Genomic DNA, 27,167 nt, shown 5'->3' on the forward strand with positions numbered 1-27,167 from the left:
CGAGTAAATGCACTGAGACAGCCACGTGGCTGATGAATGGAAGGGAAGCTGTTCACACTCAGTCAGAAGGCACCTAAGAAAAAGTGGTTCTTGATTCTCTGTCTCTTTGACCATTAACATTTTATAGTTCAGAAATGGAGTCCTTCAGAGGACTGAAGCCACCCCAGCTGGTGTGTCAGACAAAACCAAACATACTGTGGAGTCTTTCTTGCAGTAAAAGAACAAGTCAGTCTTCCCAAGTCTATATTATCTCACTAAATATTCCATTCAGAGTCACGGTAGAAACTTTTTTTTTTTTTTTTTTTTGGTCAAGGAGGAAATAGAGTAAACATATGATTTTCCTTAGTCAGAGACTTTGGTATACTTCAGTAAACAAAGAGACAAACGAAAGTAAGATAGGATTCTTCTTTAATCACTGTAATGTTTAGTCCAACACTAAAAGAGGTTGCTTCCTACCTCCTATCAATGAGTGTCTTTGGGGGTTCAATGACAGTACCTTGTTATGGAAATGTCATTTGTATATGGTGATGGGGTTTGATCAATGAGGTTTCAAATATAGGAAGTAGTTTTCTACTCCATTATACTTAAGACAGTAGAATTAGTTACTAAGACCATGTACAGCTGTACTAATTATATTGTGAAGGTGACAGGCAATTAAACAAATGCATATTTGCAGAGACAATAATCATATGATCTCACTGATATGAGGAATTTGAGAAACAAGACAGAGGATCATAGGGGAAGGGAGGGAAAAATGAAACAAGATGAAACCAGAGAGGAAGACAAACCATAAGAGACTCAATCTCAGGAAATAAACTGAGGGTTGCTGGAGGGAAGGGAAGTCGGAGGGATAGGGTGGCTCTCTTTGAGAGAGGATGGATGGACACTTGGGGGGATGGACACTTGGGAGGGTATGTGCTATGGTGGGCATTGTGAATTATGTAAGACTGATGAATCACAGACCTGTACCCCTGAAATAAATAATACATTATATGTTAATAAAAACAAAACAAAACAAATGCATATTTGCAATTTTGTGCCTCATATAATAACCCTTAACTGTTATTATCTACTCACTGCTTAATCTAACTCTGGATTTATTTAAATAATAATTTAAGTAATAAAAATAAACAATTATTTAAATAAGATATATTTTATATATATTATTTTAGTCAATTTTTAATATAAAATATTTTAATATTTAAATTTAATATTAAATTTAAATATATAATAAAAATTTAATAATATATTTTATGTAAAATATATTATTATTTAAATAATAATTTAAGTAATGATAAATAAATAAATGATTAAATAAAAATATTTTAAGTATATATATATTTTAGTTAATTTTTTATTCTTAAAAAATAACACACTGTAAATTCTGATCTACAACTTAATTTTCTGGTATAGTTCCTAAACTTTCAGGTTAATTTGTCTTAGTTTCTCCTGGAAATCTATTCTCATCTGTCTATGGCTTTCTCCTGATTTATTAGAAGGATCTTAGGGAGAATTTAAGTCAGAATTTGCAGAACTTAAGAATCAGCTCTTTGAGTTTACATGATTTCTTCACACACCCAAAGAGAAAACTAAGAGTGTTAACTCTAAACTTCCCTGCTTCTTCTGATCTGGTTTTGCAAACGTTTTCTTTAGTTACCAAAGAACACATATTTGTTTCAATTAGTGATTACTATCTCTTAGGGAAACTGGGACTATATTTGTAGTATACAGCAGTGTCTTTTTTTTGTAAGAAAAAATATTAATCAGAAAAATGACAAGGATTCAAAAGCAGATTTAAATGGGTCTCACTGCAAAAAGTCTGACATAGTCAATTTCTGGGTCCATACTGAAATACCGCTTGCTTTGGCGATCTCAGTTAGATACCGTGGTTAAAAGCATGCAGGTTCTAGGCAGTGCCTCTCCTAGATGCAAGCATGTTGGAATCTCTAGTACTAAGGGGCTTTCAGTTTGAAAGATGAAAAAAATCTACTGTTTTCATCATAGTATAATAAACACTTTTGGGGACCTGCCCAGATTCCCTTTATCAAATTGGTGTTCTTATCCTACAGGTGTTCCTGATGACTCACATCTGACACTTCTCTTGAAAATTACCATCAGCTGGAGCCTACTTACTGTGAAATGCTTGGCAGGTTATACATCGCCTCTTCTCTGGGAATAACTACATCCAATCCCTGATACCAGGGCACACAAGGCTGTTTCCTTCTTCAAGGTGAGACAACTAGTGGTACTAATTCCCCCGAGCACTGTGCCATCACAATTCCCATGTCTTTGCCCAGTTTCTTCCCCGCCCTATCCTGCCTCAGGCCTTTCTTTAAGATTTCACCGGAGAACATCTCTTCCATTAACTGCTTGTATAACAATCCCCATCTCGAGTTTTGCATCTAGGGGAACCGACTTTAAACAAATGCAAACTACAAAGGTTAAAGCTCTGCAGTATCTTCTTGCTTGGTAGGGGTATGTAGAGTCTATTATTCTGCTTGCCAGTGATTCTTTGGAGGTCAGAGTCAGCATAGAATTACTTTGGGGTTGGAATGGAGGAAAAGTGGATGATACTGTTTTTAAATACATATTTTTGAGATATATCTCAAGTATTATGTGGGTAAAAAACATTTAGATAGTATTGCTACAGGCAGAGACCTAGTAACTATTCCTTTTTATTTATTTTCTGTTTTATTTCTCATAATATTTCCAAGAATTCTAGTAGGTTTATAAGCTTTTCAAGCGAGAAAAGAGAAATACTATGACACCCTGGAATACCACTTAAATCATGCTGGAGTAACTTCATAAATGGAAAAAGACTTCACACTTTCCAAAGATCTGTTTGACCCTTAGTAATTAACTTTCTTTCATTGATGGGTCTGTCAATTCTTGTTAGTTATCACATAAGGTATTATTTATGAATTAATTTTACGTGCTTTCATATTTTGATTGAGAAGTGTCTGACACTTTTCCAGTAAATAGTAGCAAACTTGGACATCTCTCAATCTTTTCCCACACCATTTTCTGCCTGAATATTTTACTTACTTTATTCCTTACTAAATGGCTAAAATAATGCAGCAGATGGAACATAAATAATGTACAACTCAAGCAACTAGTACAGCTACTAATGTAGTAGCTATGTACTTGGGCTTTAATTTTGCTGATTGTTATAAAATATCATAAAGTGATAGCAATCTTAATTACAGTGATTTTTCTAAATCTATTGTTGAATTAAAACATCCCAATCAGTGTTCTTATTTAAAGTGGTACTTTTTAGGGGCACCTGGGTGGCTCAGTGGGTTAAGCCTCTGCCTTCGGCTCAGGTCATGGTCTCAGGGTCCTGGGATCAAGTCCCGCATCGGGCTCTCTGCTCAGCGGGGAGCCTGCTTCCCCCCTCTCTCTCTGCCTGCCTCTCTGGCTACTTGTGATCTCTCTGTGTCAAATAAATAAATAAAATATATATATATAAAAATAAAGTGGTACTTTTTAATTGCCTTATATTTTTCACATGTATACCCCAGTGATATTTTTGGGAAGAACCAAGCCTGTGTTGAATTTTATTATATTCTTTCAGAAGTGGAATCCATGTCTTGTCTCTCTATATTATAATGTCTCAAAGCTACATTATTCTATGGGCTAAAGCACAGTGCCATGCCTTTAGAAAGTTTCATTTAAGTGGAATACCTGTAGGAATCCCATTGATAGAAGACTGTGAAGGCTACTTTTCTATCAATATTTCTGAATAGATTCAATCTTTTTCCCACACAAAGAACAGAATATGGAAAAATACACTTTTTATTTTTAAAAAATTTCACTTTTAATGTCCTCAAAGTGGCGTTCTGGACCTCAAATTACAATTTGACTAAGATACAGCTGAAATAATCAGTTGTGTTGTAAAATAATTTATGCTTGGTATTTATTTTTAAAAATTTAGTTTTATATCTAGGGGCACCTGAGTAGCTCAGCCAGTTAGGAGTCCAAAGTCTCGATTTTGGCTCAGGTCATGATCTCAGGGTTGTGATATCTAGCCCTGCATTGGGTTCCATGCTGGAGCCTGCTTAAGATTCTCTCTCTTCTTCTTCCTCTGCCCCTTCCCCACCCCCCAAAAAAAGAAAATAAAAAAGATTAAAAAATAAAAATTTGGTTTTATATCTAAAAAGAAGACGATTTAATCCTTCCTTAGTCCAAAATGCAGTATGTAAACAGAATTATTTCTATCCCTTGCTCCTGACTGTTGCTTTCACATAATTCAGAGTCTTCAAATGACTTTGTGTTACATAATCACTTGAAGTAGAATTAAGGGTAGGACAGGTATATAAGTTATAGTATAAAGTTAATTTCTAAGTATATAAAATAAATCATATGTATCTGGTAGATGTACAAAATAAAGGAAATGTGTTACATGCAGTTTAATGATTATGCAGTAAATATAAATCATATGCTGTGTGGAGTTCTAGGCAAATGTATTTGCTCTTCTTGATTTTTATATCCATGAAGAACACATGACAAGAAATAGGCATGTAGCATGTACTTTTTCTTAAGTCAAAAACATATCTTCTGCCAATTACCCAATGGCACAAGGCTGAGCAAACCTGGAAGATTATTCCTGTGCTTTTCTAACTTCACACTGCCAAGGGTGCCTCTGGCTGTTATTATTCCTGGGTAAAGGTATCAAGTAAATGCTTTGATTCCCAACATCTAGTCCTTCTTCTCTTGATATTAATCATATACAACATATAAACTTTTATTTGATGCAATACCCATCTCCACACAAAGAAAAAGTCCCGTTGTTTTTCTAGGTGAGGAAGGAAGGGTGTAAAGATGTTTAAGTCCTGTCCACAGGCTGTTCTGGCATCTGGAGTCAATCTTTTAGAAGTCATATAGGACAAAATAGAGTAAGGTATTCTAAATTCCAGGGCATTTATTTAGGGTTTATTGGCAGTTATATTTTACATTTGCCATGACTCTAGTATTTTTCCTGTGCTTGGGATTTTACCTGTACTGTAGGCAAAGACACTTAAAAAATTTTAAGAATGTGGATTTATTCTCCTATCATTTCTGTGTCTACATGCAGATTGGTCAAATCAGGAGAAATATGGCATCTACTGAATGTAGTTATTATGTTCAAACTGTGGAGAATTGGTGATTGTTCAGTCCCAATGCCCCAGTATGTATATTTCCTGATGTCCAGTGTTTTGAGGATATCCATAACATGGCTTTTATTTTGATACTATGACTAGATAATTGTTCATGGGACTGTTCAGTACTATACTTTTAGAGCATATAGGGAAAGGGGCTATGAGTTTTCTTTAATATCTTTTTTTTTTTTTAAGATTTTACCCATCTTTTGACAGAGAGAGAGAGAGAGCACAAGAAGAGGGAGAGGCAGGCAGAGGGAGAGGGAGAAACAGGCTCCCTAGAGAGCAGAGGACCCAACGTGGGGCTTGATCCATGATCATGACCTGAGCCAAAGGCAGAAGCTCAACCAACTGAGCCAGCCCCTCTTTTATATCTTTAAGCTTTAGGAGCTTAGTACTTTCTCCTTAAATGAGGCAAGGAAGGCTATCAGTCCCTGAAAGATGAGCTATGTGAATGCATCATTAAAAATCCACTCATCTTCAGAGTCTTGGGCTGACTTGGTACAATACATGGTATCATGTATTGTATCATGTATCATGATACAATAACATGGTATCAGTCATCCATTTTATCCAGTCTCTTCTTTCTAACAACATGAGGTGGAAATTGCATTGGTCAATTATTTGAATTTTGTAAACTTGGATTATTATTCCATGGACATTTAAAAATGGGCAAAGATTTTGTGGTTTATTTCATTGGCAAAATCACAACTATAATGATACTTTAGCCCAAAAGTTATATAATTGCTTAGTAATCTACTGTGTACAGTGCCATTCTAATTATCTAGATTCAATAGAGAATACATGCTGACTTCCAAGCACTTGTTGAAACAAATATCTAGACTATGCCTAATTAGAGGACTTTGTAATACTTTCAATATTAGAATATCATATTAGTCTCAACTCTACAGGGTATAAATTTGTTATGTGGCTCTTCTGCTAAGTGGCATTTGCAGATAGGGGCATGCATCAGAGTGTTTATTAAGAGAAGAGGATTTAGAGTCAGATCAATTTGTGTTCAAATCTTGCCTGCCACAGATCACCTAAATGACCTTGGACAAGTTAATTAACCCCTCTGGGCCTCAGCAAAATGAGGGATAGTAATACTCAACTAACACAAGTTGTTATGAAGATCAGATAAGCATGTAAAGAGTCTAATAGAGTGACCGGCACATTATAGACACTCAATAAAAGGCTATTATTTTTATTACTGTTATTATTATCATCAGATATGTTAGATTAAAATCTTTCATCTCTCTGTAGCATATGGCTGTCCTGACAGCAATGTTTCCTATGATAATAGACCAGATCATGGCTTCCAACCACTTTACTGGAGGGCAGAAGCAAGCATCACGTAGGACCATATTCCTCTGGTTCTCTGCAGTTTTCCCTTTCCAAGTATGTAAAAGCAGTTTTCACCTGGCAGTGAACCCAAAATAATGAACTCCATGGCAAGTGAATAGGTCTGTTCAATTATTAAACCTTGTTCTGTCAATGACATGAGCTGCAGGACTAACTGTGTTCCATCCATTTAGTCCCAGAAGACCATATTCAATTAGGACAACCTCCGAGTCTTTGAGAGTAGTTAAGTTTGTAAGACCGGATGCTGTTAGAAGTTCTCAAAGTCCAGTTTAAAACAGTCCCCATGTCTGGCTTAATCCTGACTTCCCTCTAAAGTCTCAGTTAACTTTTGGACTGTCTTAAGTGTTTTCTGCATGATCTCATGCTACCCCAGAATTTAAATGGGAACTTCTGCCAGATGAACGACACAGCTCACTTTTGCCTCATTCCCAAACTCCCAGCCTTTTGGGATGACTACGTCGTACTTCATGTTTTCTCTGTCTGATGATATAGCAGGTAATCAGTTTGGATCCTATCTCACAATGGTCCTTGGCATTTGGTGAAATGGTGGTTCTCATCAATCGTAATGAAGAGGATGGGATAAATCTACTGGCTACTTTATATATAAAGTCCTGAATGCCTCAAAGACATTCAGTTATCTTGAATATTTAGAATTTTACAAAGCATTCGAACATTCATGAGCAGTACGTAAAATAATATAGTGTGTTTCTGAGAATATAGCAATCCATGAGTTGTTTATTGGAAGAGAATATGTATCATATTAAAGTTTAAGCTTTTGCTTGACTAGGACTCCTTATAAAACATCCAACTCTGACTCAGGTAGTATCTGTTCAATTTAACAATCTGTTTAATTTGGTTTTCTCACCCTCAGCTGTAAATTAGCCAACTCCTGAAAAAAAACCAAACAGTCTCTTTTTCAGCAGTGGAGAGAGGAATATTTTTAAAGTTCATTTTCATTTTCTTCCTTTTTGGCATTTTTGGTTAGTTTAGGTACTGGATTCTACTCTAAATTTTCTGCAACGGCTAAACGAATGGGACATGGGGCTAAAGAAATGCAACTGAATTTCCAAGAGATTAATCCCTTTCCTTGTGAGTGAATTAAGTTCTTGTAATAATTGTCAGACCCAAGGTCTTCAGATCCTCTGTACACTTTTAACTAAATATCCACCCTATGTTTGCCGTTACATCAAAAGTGGTCAATAAATTAAGAGCAATCTTTAGAGTCTTCTGCAGATTTGCAACTTTTAATTACTCTCATCGATTTTGCAATAATAGAGATTCACTTTTTAGATTGTGAAGTGTGTTTTAGAGAATAAACAGGCAAAGAAAAGTGCTTTTGAGGGGAAATCTTTCAGTGGACACATTATCAATCCAAGCTTTATATCTGTTGCATTTAACCAAAAGAGGAAATTATAATATTATAGAAACAGTTCAGTCTCACTAGAGTCATTAAAATGCTACAAATGCGAAATTAAATTGATAGTTCTAAAATGTTCGTATTTGTCATAGTGGAAGAATTACAGGCAATAATTTTAAAACCTTGTATTTATTTTCTCCTTGAGTTGAAAATAACAGCAGAAAAGCAGTAGCATTCAGACCTCTTGACTATTTAGCAATCTGTTCATCCTTAGTTTAAACATTTATTATCCTGTGCCTTCCAAAAATAAAATGAAAAGTTGTATATGCTGGTGAGAAAGGAGAGAAAACATGTCTTTTGGATTTTAACTATCTTAAGAATGATATGATTATTAACTTCTCATTGAAAGAAGTTGGTGGAGAAAATGTGAGACCAGAGAGAAAGAGAAGGGTCAAGATGAATAAAACATAATGATTTGAGGCTTTTAAAAATACCATCATATGTTTCTGATAATTTTGAATTTTCATACTTTTTGTCTTAAACTATACTGATAATTTGATTAAAATTAAATAAACACTTGATCCTACAAAACCATGAATATTTTAATTCTACTATATCAATGGTTATCTTCAACATCATTTCAAAATCGAAAGGCACTAGTCATTTATGAATAGACATTGCTAACTGGCATTCCCCTAATTATATAAGGCTGCCGCATGCACATTTCTTTGTAGAATAGCTGCTTCAACCAACCAGCTGACCGAAGGTACGTCCATCTATAGCCACTGGGGATTTCTTTCTAGTCCCTACCCTCTAAATGTGTATGGTGTGAAAAATTCTACCTTCTAGTCCGCTCTTCTTCTTTTCCAGAAAGGAAAGGAAGAAGGGCATAAAGAATGTGCGAAAACAAGAATATTGGGAAGAAGTAGAGGAAAATAAGGGATTAAAGGCTCTGTTTCAGGTTATAGAAATCTCCAGAGTAGGGACACATAAGTGTTTTCAGAATGAGGTTTTATGATCAGAAATTGATGTGTGGCTTATTTTTTATAATAGTGATGAGTTGAAAGAATCTGTCCCAGGTTGTAACTCAAAGGTAAATCGAGAACCTGTGGAGGTTTTACTCATATCTAATTTCTGTCTTTTTTCATTATCCCAAAGTTTTGTGATGTCACTTAATGCAAATAAATTTGATGAGGTCAAAAGCATATAGTTTCAATTATTATCAAATTATAATTACTAATTGATTCAAAGCCAAGAGCATTAAACACTGATGGTAGCAGGGTAGGTTATGTAACTCGGGGTAAATTTTTTAAAATAAAAAAGTCAGGTATTCCAGGTCCACAGTGGGATCAGACAGGCCAGATGTCAGTATGGGCACACGTTGGGTGTTCAGCATGGAGGTGGTGGTGACCTTTTACCCATGGTTTGAAAAACAGGTAAGCATGAGAGGATGCCCTTAATTTTCTGCCATGGCTAACTTTGATTTTCCCATAGAATGTTTGTTTTCTGTGGTCTTTCAGTTCTATACTTCTAATAGTGAAATATTGTATCAACATAATTAATTAAAGAGATTTCAGTCAGCTGGCCCTGGCAATAAAGCATTATTTGATCATTCTGTTACCATGAGGAAACATTTTCCCAGATAACTGATCTACAAGGAAACTTTTGGAAACAACTTGTTAAAATTGCATTATATAGTTTTCTTTAAAAATGTATACAATTATGAGCAAAACAAAAAGCAAAAAAACAAAAACAAACAACTTTCCTTTGAAAGAGAATGCTGATCTTTTCCCCCTATTCTTAGGATTTGTCAAGCACTGCAGTGAATTTTTTCCCCTGTGCTGAAAGTGTATCTAATTGGCGTCATAACTAACAATTTTATTAAAGCCCAGTACATTTTTTTCTGACCTTTTTTTTTCTGCAGTAAAAGACAGTGTTTTTCTAATTAAAACCGTCAATAAGAAATTCATTTCTTACCTTGTCAGAAGGTTTGAATGGATTTCCTTGTCCGCTAATTCCACCACTGATACTAAATCCAAGGCCAGGATTTTTTTCTATTCTCACACAAAACTATGCAAAAGAGATACAAAAAAGTGATCAAATATATATGAAAGCTAAATATCTTCAAATAACTGCATCACAGTAGAAAAGATCCACATTTCACTTTAAGTTCCCAGGGTTAGTCTATATTATCTCAGTACACAAAAGACAAAGTACTTAGTGCTTCTATAGGCATAAGTTATGACTGAAATTAACCTGAAATTACCTGGGCAAGCAGATATTACTACTTATTCATTATTGGGTGTAGAAATGCACTCTGATTAGCAGTTTGAAAAAAAATGAAAAGCTATAGTTATAACAATAATAAAATTGTGCATTATTTCAGTTACCTACTTTAAATGCACATATATTCTGACCAAGTAGAAGAGACCGTATGAGTAAGTGAAAGAAAATTTGCAAATGTTCAGTGAGGGAAAATATGGCTGTTTAAATAAGTTGCTACTGCTTTCTAGGAGAGTAGCACAATTCATCTCCTTGGTAGGTGATTCTGTTGTTTGGAAATAGCAGGGGTTTTATTTTAAGAAAGGGGAGAACTTTTGATCAGAGCTCAAGTGAGGGTGGAACAGTGAGAAAATGAAATACTCAGTGATAGAAGTTTTGAGTTGGGCACCAGCTCCTGGAGAGGCAGTTATAAGCCTTGGAAGACAGAGGAGAACACTGAAAACAGAAAGAGGTCAAGACAATGGAGAAACTGACAAGGAATAGTTAAGTATTTAGGACTGTGAGGGCTAATATTCTAGTATTCTGTGCTGTATTATCTCTGCAAACCCTAAACCACCAATGAAAATCTGTTAAACACAAGAGCCTTGTGCATTAAGACCTATGGGGAAATGATGGCACGGGAGCAGGTCCATGTCACGCTAAGGCTGTAGTATAGAGGAAGCTATTGTAAGAGTGAATGTAGATCAAGAATTCAGCAGAAGGGAAGTTACTGCCAGGAATGATCTAGAGAGATGATAACAAACCTAGGAATGCTTTTTTTTCCCCCCCCTAAGATTTTATTTATTTGTCAGAGAAAAAGAGAGAGAGAGAGAGTGTGTGTGCACAAATGCACAAGCAGGGGGTAGTGGCAGGCAGAGGAAGAAGCAGGCTCCCCACTGAGCAAGAAGCCTGATGTGGAATTCTATCCCAGGGTCCTGGACTCATGACCTGAGCCAAAGACAGACTCTTAACTGACTGAGTCACCCAGGTGCCCTCAAACCTAGGAATTGTTGATGATCCTGAGCTGGGATATGTATGAGGGCCATGGTGAAAATGCTAGCTTTCCATGTAAAGTGGGATGGGGTGACCTGAGATGATTGAAAGACTTGGGACCCTAGTGGGTGCCTATATTTTGGTTACAGAAAGAAAGAAAGAAAATAAGAAAGAAAAAAGAAAAGAAGGGAAAAGAAAAGAAAAGAAAGAAAGAAAGAAGGAAGAAGGAAGGAAGGAAAGAAAGATTTTATAGCTTTTAAGTATAGAACAAATACTGGAACTAGGTGAACCAAGTCTTACCAGAGATTAGCAGGCCAAAGATTAATAAGGAGTTAAGAAAAAAAAAATCTAAAGAAATACATTCACATATATTTTGTATTTATATAAACATATACTGAGAAAGTTCTTAAAGGTGATTATAAATGTTCGCTTTCTTAGGTAGTGTAATGTCTTCCCCAGCAATCTTGCTTAGTTAGACTATTAATTTCCTTGTGGACAAATGTAAATGCCTAGATGCTCTCTATATTTTTATTTGCAAGATACCTTTAATCCCTACCTCTTAGATAGTTCAAGGCAAATTTGAGTACTGTTCCTGGCTTAATTAGCATATATTAAGAGTCACTGGGAACTGGATTAATTAGGTTTGGCCACTTAATGAGACTATCCTTAATTTACTGTCATATTTCTTAATAATAAATGTAATGTTTAACTATTACATAGTTCACTTGCAACACAAGGGCAAAATACTATCCACTAATGGGATTTTTATGGTAGAGTCTTTAATGAATAGTTTCTAAATTATGGGTAACTGCAATTACCGTAAGTACTTTCCCATATTTTTATTTTAAAGATATGTTTAATTATAACTTTTCCTCTAATTGAGCTAGGTTTGTTAAAACTAGTTACCATAGAGTAATAGCAACAACAGTTTATAACAGTTTTGTACTTATATGGCTCACCATCTGTGGATAGGAACATAAAATAGCTTGATATAGATTGAAGGAATATTTTAGTTTTATTCAATATACCAGTTTACCTAGTATCATTTTTTGTTATCAGTGGTTAATTAGAAAATAGTAAGGAAGGAACTAATATGGTTTAAACATTTTACCTTTGTGCTTCTCCTACACATTTCCAATTAAATTATTTGAAATTTGGGTTATATCTTTCTAATGTGAAAATTTTATATTGCAAATGAAATATGTGGAAAGTATATACACTTCTGGTTTTCCCCTGGCCACTCTAAAACTTGAAAGGAAATGTATGCAACAGATTTTATTTACAAATTAAATTGCTGAGAGTACTTTTTGGTAGTTCTCTTTCAAGGCACTGACTATATCTATTTTATATTATTGTCAATCTGGAAGGCACTAAAAATCTAAGGGAAACAAATTTCATATGTGCCAAGTACGTGAAGAACTGCCTCAATATATTTTTTAATAATAGAAATAATAAAGAAGACACTGTGGTTTTATAAATGTGACAAACAACCATAAATTCTGATCTGAAGCTAGACCGCCCTTGGGCATGCTATGGTATGGCTAATAGGTTGCGTTTTGATCGTCGTGTCCCATAAAGCATGTCACAGAGCGTATTCATCTCACATATAAGGAGTTCCACCTGCCTGGTAACGGGGCCATAAAATGTAAGAGGAGAGAATAGCTCACAGCCAAGAAACAGTCAGAAACTAAAGAGAATTATCAAAGAGGAAATGCAGTGTTCTAGCAAAAGGTCAGAACTAAGAGGCTAATAAATAGCTTATGTAATGAAAATCAGCATTTCAATTTTCTATTAAGATACTGATATCAAGGAATGAAGTTTCTGGCTGAAAATATAAATAATGGGCTGGAAGTCAAGGGTGTATTTGCTTCTTTGAGAGTCTGCTTGCATCATCTGACTTGACTTCATGCTTCTGGTCTGTGTCAATCTTGCTCTATTAAAATACTGGGTCTTATTTTAAAGATTTTATTTATTTATTTGACAGAGATCACAAGTAGGCAGAGAGGCAGGCAGAGAGAAAGAGGGAAGCAGGCTATCTGCCGAGCAGAGAACCCGATGTGGGGCTCGATCCCAGGACCCTGGGATCATGGCCCGAGCCGAAGGCAGAGGCTTTAACCCACTGAGCCACCCAGGTGCCCCTAAAATACTGGGTCTTATTTTAGAGAGGTCTACGATAAAATGGTTTGTTATGTAGCAGCGAGGCCCTGTGAAGTCATAACCTATAATCTCTAGAAGGTAGTAATATGGTCTTGCAATGCTCTACAACCTAGTGGCAAGAATAAAGGAAATGGTAGCTCTTGTGTGTACATGTGAACATACAAACAACATATGTGTGTGTGTGTGAGTGTGTGTGTGTTGGGAGGAATTAGGATTAGGATCAGGATTAGGGAATTGTATTGCAGAAAAATATTTGGTGGTGCTCTAATGAACTGATGTACTCTGATATGTTCTAATTATCATTATCTTTCCTAGGAGTATGCGTAAAAGATTTTAATGGATACCTTTGCTTTTGCTGTCCAAGATCCACTCATCCTAATTCTGGTAGCTATAACCTTAATTTCTCTCTGAATAACTCACCCACTTCTTTATTCTCAGCCTATATACTTTAGGTGAATCATGTTATTTAGGCCTCAAACAAAGCACTATATCCCCTAGAAATATGAATGTTTACAAGATGGGCAGGTAATCCAATCAAAAAGGAGTAATGAGATACCTACTATGATTTCCAGGAAAGAGAATCTTGCTCTCTCCTGCTAGTTTAAAACTACCATGAGGAGAAAGCCTTTTTTGAGACAGGAACCAACCCATAGAGAGGTCATGAGCCCACTTTAAGCCTCATCTGAAGCTTGCCCATCCCTGGAGTTTTAGCTAACTATATATGAGCTAAACCCATCCCCCCCCCCCCACTTTTTTTTGCTTAAGTCTTCTTAGGTTGAGTCACTTATAATCAAGAGGGCTACTTGGTAAAAATTCAAGGGGACACTTGCTTATTTGTTATAAAACAATTGACTTTTCTTGTATTTTACTTTAAAAAAACCAAAATATAGTTGCTTGTGGAAAATCTTTTTGGGAAGTGAAGTAAGCAGAACCTCAAAAATTCTGTACTGATTGAAATTCAAGGTGAGGTTTTGATTTACTAGAGGGCTGTTAATTGTTGAAGCATCAAGAAGGAACTTTATAATCAAGTATATTAAGCTTCTGAGGCCATTTCTATACCTGACTCCTGAGAGTATTATCAGAGAGTATTAGTGAAGACACATCCACATCCATATGGATTTTCATGCAAGTAGGACACTTGGATCACCTGTATTAATCATATCTATTATGTTATCTCTTCATTGACACTCTAGGACAATGGCTGGCACATGGTTAGCACTCAACTTTTATTTTTATAACTGTGCATATACGACAAAAGATACTTTCAAATATGCATTATCAAAGGTATATAATGGCTCCTTCTTAAAATATGTCATGAACTGTTAGAAGGTATGTCAGTTGTTCAATGGCATGCTCCAATTATGTAATTAACTGCTTGGAAAAACCATTATAGCTTTGAAAATGAAAATTGTTATAGAAATCATTATTCACAACTTTATTCCCCAAATATTTACTGATTTCCTACTAAGAGCCAGGTACCTTGTCAGACAGATAAAATATCCTTGCCTTCATGGAACTTACATTCTAATGAGAAGACATCTTAAACATGTAAACAAGAAATAATTTCAGATAGTGAGATGAACTGTGAAAAAAATAAAGCAAGAAAGGTAGTAGAGAGTGATGGATCAGGAATGTGGAACTATTTTAGGAAAAATAGCCAAGAAATCGTATTTCAAATACTCAAGTGACATTTTAGCAGAAATACAAATAATGTAAAAGATCATGCAACAGACAAAAAGAAACATGAGAAAACTGCCAGCCCATAAAGTCAATGATTTTAAATGCCCTGAAGATAGATGGGTCTTTATAAAATCAAGAAACAACAAGATGACATAAGGATAGATGTATAGATCAATGAAACAAAATTGAGAGTCTAGAAATAAACCCCAAAATTTATGGCCAGTAGATCTTCAACAAAAGGTCCAAGGTAATTCACTGAAGAAAGAACAGTTTTTTCAACAAATGGTACAGGGACAACTGGATATCCACATATAAAATAATGACTTTTATCCCTACCTCACACCATACACAAAAATGAACTCAAACTAAATCAGAGACTGAAATGTAAGAGCTAAAACTACAAAACTCTAAGAAGAAATACAAGAGTAAGTCTCTATGATCTTCAATTAGGTGATGATTTCTTAGATATGAAACCAAGTACAATAAAATGGTTGATTGACTTCATAAAAATTATAAACTCTGATGCTTCAAAAGAGACTACCAAGAATTTGAGAAGACAACCCAAGGAATGGGAAAAAAATATTTGCAAGTAATATATATGATTAGGGTCTTATATCCAGAATATATGAACAACCCTTCAAGTTCAGAAATTGAAAACCCAAATAACTTAATTAAAGAATGGTCTGGGGCACCTGGGTGGCTCAGTCAGATGAGCGTCTGATTCTTGGTTTCAGCTCAGGTCATGATCTCAGGGTTGTAAGATTGAGCCCTGCAGCAGGCTCTGTGCTCAGTGTGGAGTCTGCTACAGATTCTTTTCCCCTCTCCCTCTTCCTCCTGCTCTTTCTCTCTCTCAGATAAATGAATAAGTACTTTTAAAAATATATAAAAAATGGGCGAAAATTTTTAATAGACATTTATCCAAAGAAGACATATGAATGGCTAATAAATGCATGAAAAGGCACTCAACATCATTAGTTATTGAAAAAATGTACATTAAAATCATTATGACATACTACTTTATAGGATGACCATAATAAAAAAGACAGACAATAAATAATGGTGAGAATGTGAAGAAATTAGAATACTTCATTGCTGGTGGGAACGTAATACGTGGCATCCCCCATAGGCAGAGGTTTAGAAGCTTCTCAAAATTACAAGTATAATCACCATTTTACCAAGCAATTTCATTCCTAAGTAACTACCTCTCCAAAAGAAAACTACCCCCCCCAAAAAAAATTACCCATTCACAGACTTGTATATGAATGTTCATAGCAATATTATTCATAATGGCCCTGAAGTGGAAATAATCCAAAAGTACATAAACTGATGGATAAACACTTTGTGGTATATCCATATAATGGAATGTTATTTGGCAATACAAAGGAATGAATTAGTAATACATTCTACACTTAGCACATTATGTTAATTGAAATTAGTCCAAAAAACCCTCACATATTGTATAATCTCATTTATATTAAATACCCAGGAGAGGCAAATGTATAGAGACACAAAGTAGATGAGCAATTGTCTAGGGTTGGGGGAAATGAAGGGAAGGGAGTATGGAAAGTTACTGTTATTGGATACAAAGTTTCTTTTTGGAATAATGAATCTGTTTAAATATTACATTATGGTTGCATCATATGGTGCATAGTTGCACAATTGTATAAATATATAAAACCCACTGCATTGTAACTTTAAACAGGTGAACTTTAAGGTATGTAAAATATATCTATACTGTTAGCAACAACAACAATAACAGTTACAACAGCAACAAGTTCAGCATGACTAGAGAAAGAATAGGTGAAGGAAAGAGTAGAAAGAGAGGAGGCAGAGGCCAGATCTGTAGGGACTTTATGACATAATAAGGATGTATATGATTTCAGAAATTTCAAAGCCACTAGGGCTTTTTAAGCAGAAGAGTGACATGTTCTGATTTATATCATGACATGATAATATATAATACATTATCTATAATATGTAAATTTTGTTATAATATATAACTGTATATTATAATAGATTATTATATGAAATAACTATATAACAATATATAATTATATAATATCTAATAATAGAATCAAATATATAAATGTTAATATTCAAGAATAATTTTTAAATTCTTCTATTTTCATACTTTCTTGTGTTGTGAATTAGAGCTGCAAGTCCAATTCAAAATATTAATTAAATCTTTTAAAAAGACATACTAAAGACTAAAGAATAAAATCCTCCGATGTGCCATTTTCTAGATCTTTCAGAAAAAATTAGCCAACCCTGTATGTATCTAGGAAATAGAAACTCAAATGCTTTTTTCTGTAAATAAATTAAAAAGGTTATTCATTTCACTTCCTTCATTTTCTACTTAAGGAAACCGAGAAGATGATACGTAGATTTACTGGAGTACTGAGGGCGTCCTTCTGTTCCTACCCCAGTGCTTACTGAATTCTACTATTTGACTGTACAGAACTTAGAAAGTAAATTTGTAGAATTTGTGGTGTTGAGTTACACATTATTTGTTTCAAACTGTGAATTATAACTTCAGAGTTGCAATATTATTTTAGTTACTGAAGAGTAAAATTTTAGGGGAAAATATTTATAAATAGTAATACTTTAAGTGGGTAGAATGAAGTATGGGATGTCCCTGAAATCAGTTGAGTAAATATTAAATATTAAAACTTTAATAACTATTTTCTAACCATCTTTATCAAATTACTGCTTATTAAATTAAAAATCCATAATTTAAATAAAACAAAATCTTCCACATTTTTATCATCACACACTCAGAATAATGTTTTCTTCACTTGGCCTCAACAGATGAAAACCTCACCTCTGTGAGCCCTTCAGGCAGCTGACAGAGCATCTAATCTAAAGAAATGTCTGAAATCTTGTCTCTTGGCCAACTCTTTCATGTACTCTACATATTCTTAAATAGGAAAATAATTTCTTCCAAGGAAGAGTGGGAAGATTTTGGAGTTTTTTTTTTTTTTCCCTTGAATATTTTGGATACAGGTCACTATGTATAACTCATAGAGGCTAATTCTAATGTAATTCAAATCTAATAAATTCTCTGTCAGGAACAAACTTTAGTTCGGATGCATCACCTCACATCACCACAGGAAGGGTGAGTACAAGGTATTTTAAGAGACAGAAACTCCATTAACATAACTTTTATAACAGTGTATTGTTATAATTGTTCTATTTTGTTGTTTGTTATTGTGGTTAATCTCTTACCATGCTTAATTTATAAATTAAACTTTATCATAGGTTTGTATGTATGGGAAAAATAGCATATAGAGAGTTCCATATTATCCATGGTTTCAGGCATTCACTGGGGGAATTGGAACATATCCCCTGTGAATCGGTGGGGGAGGACTACTGTGTATCCTATACATAGTGTAACAGACACTAACTGCCCTTTCTTTTTGTATTTTCATTCAGACTACTTTTCCTTAAATTAAAAAATGTATATTCTTTGCAATTGGATATTTTTTCAACTATAGCATTGCAATAAGTGATTACTTTTTTAAAATGTAAAATCTCCAAACTTTAATAGAAATTAGTGTGCTTCATCATGCTGTGTAATCTCTCTGTACTCTGTTTATAATGTCTCTTTGCACTTAAAAATTGTAAACAATTTAGTTTTTTTCCCCATATTGTACAGATCTTCCTCGACTTACAATGGGATTATAGGCCAACAAACCCAACATATCTTGAAAATATTATAAGTCAAAAATGTTTTTAATATACCTAACTTACTAAACACCATAGCTTAGCCTAGCCCAATATATATGTGCTCAGAACTCTTACATTAGCCTGCAGTTGGGCCAAATCATCTAATGCAAAACCCATTCTATAATAAAGTGTGGAGTATCTCATGAAATTTATTGAATGCTGTACTAAAAGTGAAAAACGGAATGGTGGCAAGGGTACAGGACGGTTATAAGTGCATTGGTGTTTACCTCTGTGATCCTGGGGCTGACAGGGAGCCGCAGCTCGCTGCCACTGCCCAGCATCAGGAGAGAGTACTCAACTGTGTCTCACTAGCCCAGGAACAGATCAAAATTCAAAATCTGAAGTAAGGTTTTTTTTACTGAATGTGTCCTGCCTTTGCACCATCGTAAAGTTTAAAAATCTTAGTGAAACCGTTGTAAGCTGGGAAATGTATGTACTTGACCAAATTAACATTGTTGTGATTATTGAAGAAAACTCTGTTTTTCTCTTTATGGCTCTTTTGTTGCAGCACTAGAAATGCCTTATTAAAATAGAGTGTCTTGATTTAAATGACTGAAGCCCACATTAGAAATTTTCAGTGACTTCCTTGGTCTTTGCACTTCAGTCACTACTCTATAATTTTCATGTGAAACTGTATAGGTTTAAAATATTTCTTCAGTGCTCCGTATTGCGTGGAGCACTGGGTGTCGTGCATAAACAATGAAAATAAAATTAAATAAAAATATTTTTATTAAATTATTAATATTATATTAATATTTAATTTTACATTATTTAACACAATATTTGATATTATAGTAATATTTGCTATTTAATAAACATTAATATTAAAGCAATATTAATGAATCAGTAAATTAATATTAATATTAATATTAAAATATTTTATTAAAAATAAAATTAAATTAAAATAATAGAATAAAATATTTTAAATATTTTTCTCTATTTTTTCCTTATTAAATATGGGATAAAAGTCTTTAATGTGTGCATGCACACACATATTCAAGAGGTCTGTTTTTAAAAGAAATATAACTTAGGAAAGTAAAAAAATACAGGCAATATTTTCATTATGAGAGTGATATCCAGAAACTTTTTCAGGCTCTTTCCCTCTTTTGTTTTATTTTGCTTTACTTGCTTTTCTATTTGAGATTAGGGAAGTTGGGACTGATAACCGTGAAGTTTCCTCTGATATTTAAATTCTTAAAATGTTGTATTTCTACTTCTTCTATTGCCTTTGTCTATACTCACAGAGCCAGACTTTCTGTGTGTGTGTGTGTGTGTGTGTGTGTGTGTGTGTGTGTGTAGAATTGTATCATTTGACTCTTAAAAAACTTTCTGAATTTTGTTTGTGGGTGGTAATGTTCTCATTTTATAAGGAGGAAAACAGAACCCCCGAAAGAGTTAAAGACTTAATATGAGAGTCAAAATCCAAATTCTGAGACCCACCCCCTAGGTATTCTCTTTCTTGAATGCTATAGAGCTAAATGGAAAAGTGGGGAAGTTATGGGGGGGTGGGGGAGAGAGATGAAAGAAAACAGAGTGGAAGTTGGTGATGATGTGCTGGGAGATGTTTAGGAGCTGCCTGGGGGTAGGGAAGAGTTTGGTTTATAGTGTTTGTCAATTTCCTTGATGTAACTTTGCCCACAGTCTCATTCTACAGTGTGAGGTCACTGAAGGTGGAGTTGGGAGGAAAGGCACACAGTAATGGGCCGGTATGAATCTAGCATGCCATGAGTGGTGGACAGATGTTACCCTGAACTGTGAAAAAATGTCTTCAGATTCGTAACTCTGGAGAATGGGTGGCAGAGTTTGCAGACTAGTACTCATTGTTTAAAGGCTCCTTAGGCTTTCTCATGGTCTCTCCAAAGTGCTTTCTGCTTTGGTATCTGTATGTTCCACAAATATAAATAAACTTCGTCATGGATTATACATTTGCAAAAGAGAAGAACCAAGTTAAATGTCAGTTATTTTTGAAAATAGCAAGTTTTGAACAAGTTATGAATCAAATTAGTGATAATAACAATACATTCTTATTCACCTGGTAAATTTTTACCTCGGCATTCCAAAGCATTTCAGCCTGAAACCAAGGCAGGAAAAAAACTGGGAAGCCGAGAAGAATTTACTTAAGGCCCTTCCTTAACACAGCCATTGAATGTTTCAGTTTTTACCTCTCAGATTGAAAGGCACCTGATGTTGCAGCTGTGGATCAAAACACCTGTCAGCGATGACAAATACCTTCTCTGAAAGAATCATGTTTTAAGTTTAATAAGTATGTAAACTTTAGAGTTTAGTAATCCTCTCACTAGTCAAACTATACAATTGATGTATTTTGAGAAATAATGTAAAAAAGGCCCTTAAATTTAGAGCGCTCAAACCTACTTTCAAAGTAGGTGAAACAGAAGGCATTGATCTCAGTGGATTTTTCAATGTAGCTTCTAATAGGAATCATGAAATCCAAGAGCTTCACTGAGGTTGTGATATTTTAGGGGGGAGGGAATATGAACAATCTTTAACCTTCCAGGTGCCTGTAGTAAAACATAATTTAAAACTTTATTAACTTTTAAAACTGTGTGGAGAGTTAAAAACCTTATATCATTACCTGATTAAAGGCACCTGTCTGATTTCTTTATCTTAAATCCAACACTCGACCTAGATTAAGGTAGGACAGGAAAAAAGTTGTCTTCAAGCCTATGAGTCTGAGAATGATTAATACCTAATCTAAGCCTCAAGAAGGGTATTAAGAACTAAAGGCAATGTCTAGAGCCGCTGGGATTCAAATAATAAATGTCTCTTAACAGTGTGAAAGAAAAAACTGGAGAATGGTAATGTCTGAGATGTTCAGAAAATAAGGCAGGGTGATATCTGAAGCTTTGAGTAGGCAATACTAAGGTGAAATCTTCATTAACCATATTAAGGTGTTAGTGAAGTCAGTAGGAGCTTTGCCCAGTTATCTGAAGAATGAAATAAGAGAAATTAATTTTATGGGAGTATTAAGATCTTAACGCCTTATTTTCTAAGCATAATATAAACCAATAGATAAGACTCTATTCAGTGTTCTGATTCTAAGGAAGAAAACATTCTATAATGGAAAAGTAAATCCCAATTTTAGATAGGTCGGGAGAGCAGCAATTTTTTTTTTTTTTTTTTTTTTTTTTTGCTACAGGGTACTTATCAGTGGTTTTTGGATCATTTCAGAAGTGTTTCCCTTTTAACTGTTCTTTATCATTTTCTTCAAGCAAAGCTTTAACTTTGTCCTATTCAATAACCAGAAGATAGGATTTTTCAAAAAGGTTCCCACCAATAGTTTACTTTTTACACTGTCAGTTTCACCAGAGGCCTTGGTAAACACGCCTAATCCACTGAAGCTCTTTATCATTCAAAAGCCAAGCTATAGCACTAAATTAGAGTTGAAAGTGGATAGGAGAAGGGATAGGATATACCAGAAAGAAACTTTCAATTCATCAGTTTCTCCTTATGTGAAGTGGGCATTTTACCAACTATCAGTTTTTATATCTTGTAGTGTTTAACCATTGAAAATAATGGTAAAAACCCTAGAAAGAGTGCTCCACTCCATTCAACATGGTGGCACATTAATTTGTCCCAGACTGCATTAGTGAGGGAAGGTAAACCACGATCCACTGGATTTCCCTGAACATTTCCTGAAAATTCATCAACGATCACAACTCTTCTCACCTGCTCCGGATAGCCATCCATACTCCTTTGCCCTTTAGTTTGAATTAAGCACCGTCCAGGCTGAGGTCCCCGGGTGGCCTGTGAAGAGGGGATCTGAATAGGCAATGGTGACTGAAATTGCTGGATGGTCACTTTGTTTATATTTCCCTCATATGGCTGCTGCTCCCGGCTACGGTGCTGAAGGCTTTGGGACCCCATCAAAGTCTGGATGTGGCTGCCTGCCTGTGGAGAAGATAATTTGTCAGACAAAGATTCGTGGTGTTGAAAGGATGTGATTAAAGTCAAACACACGTACAGAATACCTATCTGGTAAAGTGGCATCACTTGAGCTCTCAGCCACTGCTGGAAAGGATAATGAAAAAACAGTAAGGGTCTGCCTACTGTGGTTTGTGAAAATGTTAATACTGGAGCAAGGTTGCATTAAATTCATTCGTAGTCATCTAGTGTCTTGCCAAAGATTATTTTATCCCCCCATTTTGAGGGAGCAAAATCTCTCTGAAAAATCTCAAGAACAAAAAGAAGTCACAGCTTAAAAATAAAGTGGAGTTCTACCTGGCATTTTATTTTGACTAACAGCAGGGAGAGAGATATAATACAGGAAACATCAGAGGGAGAATGATAGAGGCTGGATCCTGATTCTGAAGCAAAAGAATCAAAGTGTGCATTTTCCGTTATGTCAAAGGTGCATAAGTGAGGTTGTTCAGATGAGGTTAACCAATATTTCTTCATGTTCTGCATTATTAGATCAAGAGTATGGTTTTTGGAATCTTTAAGTCACATTTAAAATGAACCATGCGGTAAACTCCTGGGAGTATCTGTAGCTCATGGAGGCACAGATGTGGAAGGGTCTTCCAAGTCAGCTCTGTATGTAGATCATCCCACTGTGAGCCTACAGAGACATTCATGAGTATCTCATTTAAAGCAACGATGACCATTTCTCAGTCCTTAAGGGTGGCTGTCGGAGGGAGAGGGCATGCTCACTATGTCTTCCATCTTCAAATGCTATGGTGCGCACCACTGTTCCTTACTCACTCTGATTTTCTCACCTTTTTTTATCATCAGTTTTTTGAGCCATTCTACTTGATATCTTTTCCACCACACAAGTGGTTCTGCTTGTGGGCTGGTAACCCACAACATGCATTTTATAATTATGGATGGTTTAACATGGAGGTCAAACATGGGAAGTGAATGCTTATTAATACTTTTAAACATATATTCCACTGCTGTGCCTGGTACTCTACCTATTACTACAGAAGTGTCGGGGGGGTTACTTTCTGCATTCATTTTCTTTCTTGTTGATCTTTTAAGGGTAGATAATTTGGAATTCAAAACTGAATTTCACCTTTGAATTCATTTGCTAGGAAAGCCCGTGAATTTTGCTATTTGTAACAAATTTGTAATTCATTAGCTAGGAAAGTCTGACTAATCAAGATTTCTGATTAAAAATTCAGATTGGAGGAATAAAGGAAAAATTATTAAACATGCATTCAAGGAACAGATTCATGTGAATTTTTAAAAGCTCTTTAAGAAGAGCAACATTAAGAGAAATAAGGAAATGACAGTGATCATGGGAAATCATTTGGAGAAGACGGAAGGTATAATGGTTCCAAACAAGAGGTGATTTCAGTGAAGAAAATATGTAAAATTATTATTTGGCAATACATATGGGAAAGTAAACAACCATTTGATTATATTTTTAAATGCCCACTGGCTGTCTTGTTATCATGTACAATGTTTACATTCAGAAATAGTAAAGATATTTCAGTCATGAGAAATTGGAGGAAAAGATGCAAAAAAAAAAGAGTCAGACTATCCCAGCACAATGTGAAAATAATGATCAATCCAACACTACCCAATGCAATTAACCAGCAATGGCAAGGCTATAATATCATAAACACAACTAAGATAACTTCATAAAGGACTAATGTACATTTCTTTATTACATCTATGCCCTTCTCAGAAATCTAAATGAATGGAGGTGTTGCAACTTTGAGGGCTATTCTAGATGGTCAAGTTTTTCCCCTTAGTTTGATTCTCTTCAACCTCCATGGAATCTCATGTTCTCTTGTTTGGTAGGAGAGAAACACCATGATAATTGTGTGACATTTTGAGCTGCTATACTCTGAATGAACTCACTAGCATGCTAAGTCATAGTTGGAGACAATGACTTCTCAGAGTCTGAAATGCTGACAGTGGAGGCTGACTAAAACTGACTAGTCTGGCTATGAAACAAGAAGATGATTTTACATTTCAACCAGTTTGTTACCTTCACTGGCATAATACTTATGGGTCTTCAGTCAGTGCTCGAGCCAGTGGACAAAAGGAAGACCAGCAGTTTAATTGAAAGTGATCATGTAGATAAGCAAAGAATTGTTAACATTCAGAAAAACTTAGAGGGATCCAGAACATGGATGCATAATCTACATGAGAAAATTAATAAGGACCACTTAACAATCTCTTCATTGATTAGAACATTCAGGTAATGGTGTATCCAAGGGGGAAAACTGTTTGAATATATTATGTAACTATTATAGCCTGTAGACTTATTTTTCTGGTTTAATTTTCCCTTCTGATGAGACAGTGGGAGCCCAGAATTATGCTTTGATTTGGAACTCCTTGAAGGCAAGCAGCATATCCTACTTAACATCTTTAATGATGACTGCAGTAACTGGCATTTAATAAATAATGGTTACTATCGAAACACTGTGCCAAACAATGTGCTAATAAAACTTACCTTACACATATTACCTCCTTTAGTCCTTACAACAGTATTAGAGGTTAACTATTATGAATTATTATTATCTGATTTTACTAATGAGGAAACAAAGCTAGAAGTTAAATAGCTTTCCCAAGTAGTTTTCACTACTGGTAACAGTAGTGAAACTGGATGAGGATTTGAACCAAGGCTGTCTGACGATGAAAGATCATGCTCTTCCCACCCCCTCCATTTTTTTTTTTAATTATGTACTGTTAGCCAACATAGAGTACATCATTAGTTTTGAAAGATCATATGCAAAACACAAAATGATACTGCAATCCCCTAATCACCAAATCGACTCTCTCCCCCAATAGGTGAACTGTGAATTGAAAAGAAACCATGAAAAGAACAAAAGAATCAAATTGTAGGATATATTACATTTCTTTAGCAGCTCTTTAATTTGCCAAAGGGCCATTCCTACTTATTGAATTAGATCTGTTATCTATTTTAGATCCTATGGGTGTGACACAGAGCATTATAGTTAAACAAATAAGTATATTTAGTAATCTTCCCACAATTATGAAGCGACAAAGCTCATGTTCTCAGATAGTTTGATAAAAAATCAAGTGGGCGTGGAAGGAATGTGCTGTAAAATGATTCTGTTTGCAGTACTGTTTTTTCACTCTCTTTTGGGATTACAGGCTGTACTGAATGGGGATGGGGGGTGACAGCTGTAGAAAGCCAAGAATTAACACTAAATTTTGCATGAAGTTAAGCAAACATAAATGACACAAGACATCTAAAGGGACAATTATGGTGTTGGAGGGACTGTAAAGGGGAAGTGTTTTTTTGCTTTTGTTTTTGTTTTTGACTGGCACAAAGGCTTAAGAAAGGTAATGAGGATGCTCATGATGAAGTACAAAGGGCTAATGAAAATGTAGAAAATGTCAGAGGCTGGATTTGTTCAAGCAGAGGGTTAGCTTTGAGAACACTGACTCATACTGAAGGGGAATTTGAACGTAAAGGTTTCTGTAAAGACTGTGCTACACATTTTGAATGATAAAAAGAAATAGAGAAGATCTGACATTTGTTTTGAACTTTCAAGGGGAGGTTGGACAAAATAACATGTATTTGAGAGGAATAGTGATGAAATATAGTGTTTTCAAGTTGACCCAAAACCATACTGTCAAAATTTACAGAGAAAAACTCCAATATCCATAGGACCCAAGAAAACATCAATGTCAACATCACAGAAAAGAAATATTGATTTGATACCAAAGGGCACTGTTCATGCAAAATTCAGCCCACAGCTAATCAGGCTTATTATGTAGAAATTTAAAGTGTTTGGGAAGTTTTGTATAATAGAAAAGAAATGACTTTCTTACTACAAAATACTTTGGTTCACACTATTCTCTTAGAAAAGACTGTTAGACTGAGAAGTATATTACCCAATCTGGTCATCTGTTTTACTAGCCATCTTGGGTCTTGAACCACTTGGGGTTGCTTCCAAAAATCAAACACAGCTTCAAAGGATGACAGTTTATGCCAATGAGGATATTCAAAGGGACACAACTCATTCTATCAAATTAAGTTCCATAGAGTTCAAAAAATGTTTGGGAGCAGTGTCAACAACACAGAACTACCTACAAAGGATAACTCAGTAACTGATTTCAAGGAACCAGTGACATTCATTTAAATGAATCAGTTTCAGTAGTTTTGTAAAGAAACAACAATAACAACAAAACAGTCCCATTACATTCTCTTTATACCATGTGTTCTATAGTGACTTTTTTTAGTAAGCAGGTTAAGTTTTTTTTTTAAAGATTTTATTAATTTATTTGACAGACAGATCACAAGTAGGCAGAGAAGCAGATGGGGGGGGGCAGAGGCAGGGTCCCTCCTGAGCAGAGAGCCCGATGCGGGGCTCGATCCCAGGACCCTGGGATGATGACCTGAGCCGAAGGTAGAGGCTTAACCCACTGATCCACCCAGGTGCCCCAGTAAGCAGGTTAAGTTTTAAAAATCTAGACAGTTGGATTTCTGATTTTAGGTAGATGGAGTAGATATACTAGTCCCTATTCCCTGCAAGAACAACTAAAACCTTGGA

At 35.1% G+C, this 27,167-nt stretch overlaps 1 protein-coding gene across 1 annotated transcript in view; it reads right to left on the reverse strand.

Annotated features, from left to right (window-relative positions):
• LRRC7 (leucine rich repeat containing 7) overlaps positions 1–27,167 on the reverse strand; it is a 558,156-nt gene that overhangs the window by 25,263 nt on the left and 505,726 nt on the right. The window contains exons 22-23 of the mRNA XM_080802199.1: positions 22,363–22,584; positions 9,835–9,927 (exon numbers count right to left, since the gene is read on the reverse strand). Of these exons, the coding sequence (XP_080658325.1) occupies positions 9,835–9,927; positions 22,363–22,584 (315 nt within the window). The remainder of the gene's footprint in view (positions 1–9,834; positions 9,928–22,362; positions 22,585–27,167) is intronic.

Source organism: Martes martes (genome assembly GCF_963455335.1).
Source record: "Martes martes genome assembly, chromosome: 4".
Classification (NCBI taxonomy): Eukaryota; Metazoa; Chordata; class Mammalia; order Carnivora; family Mustelidae; genus Martes; species Martes martes.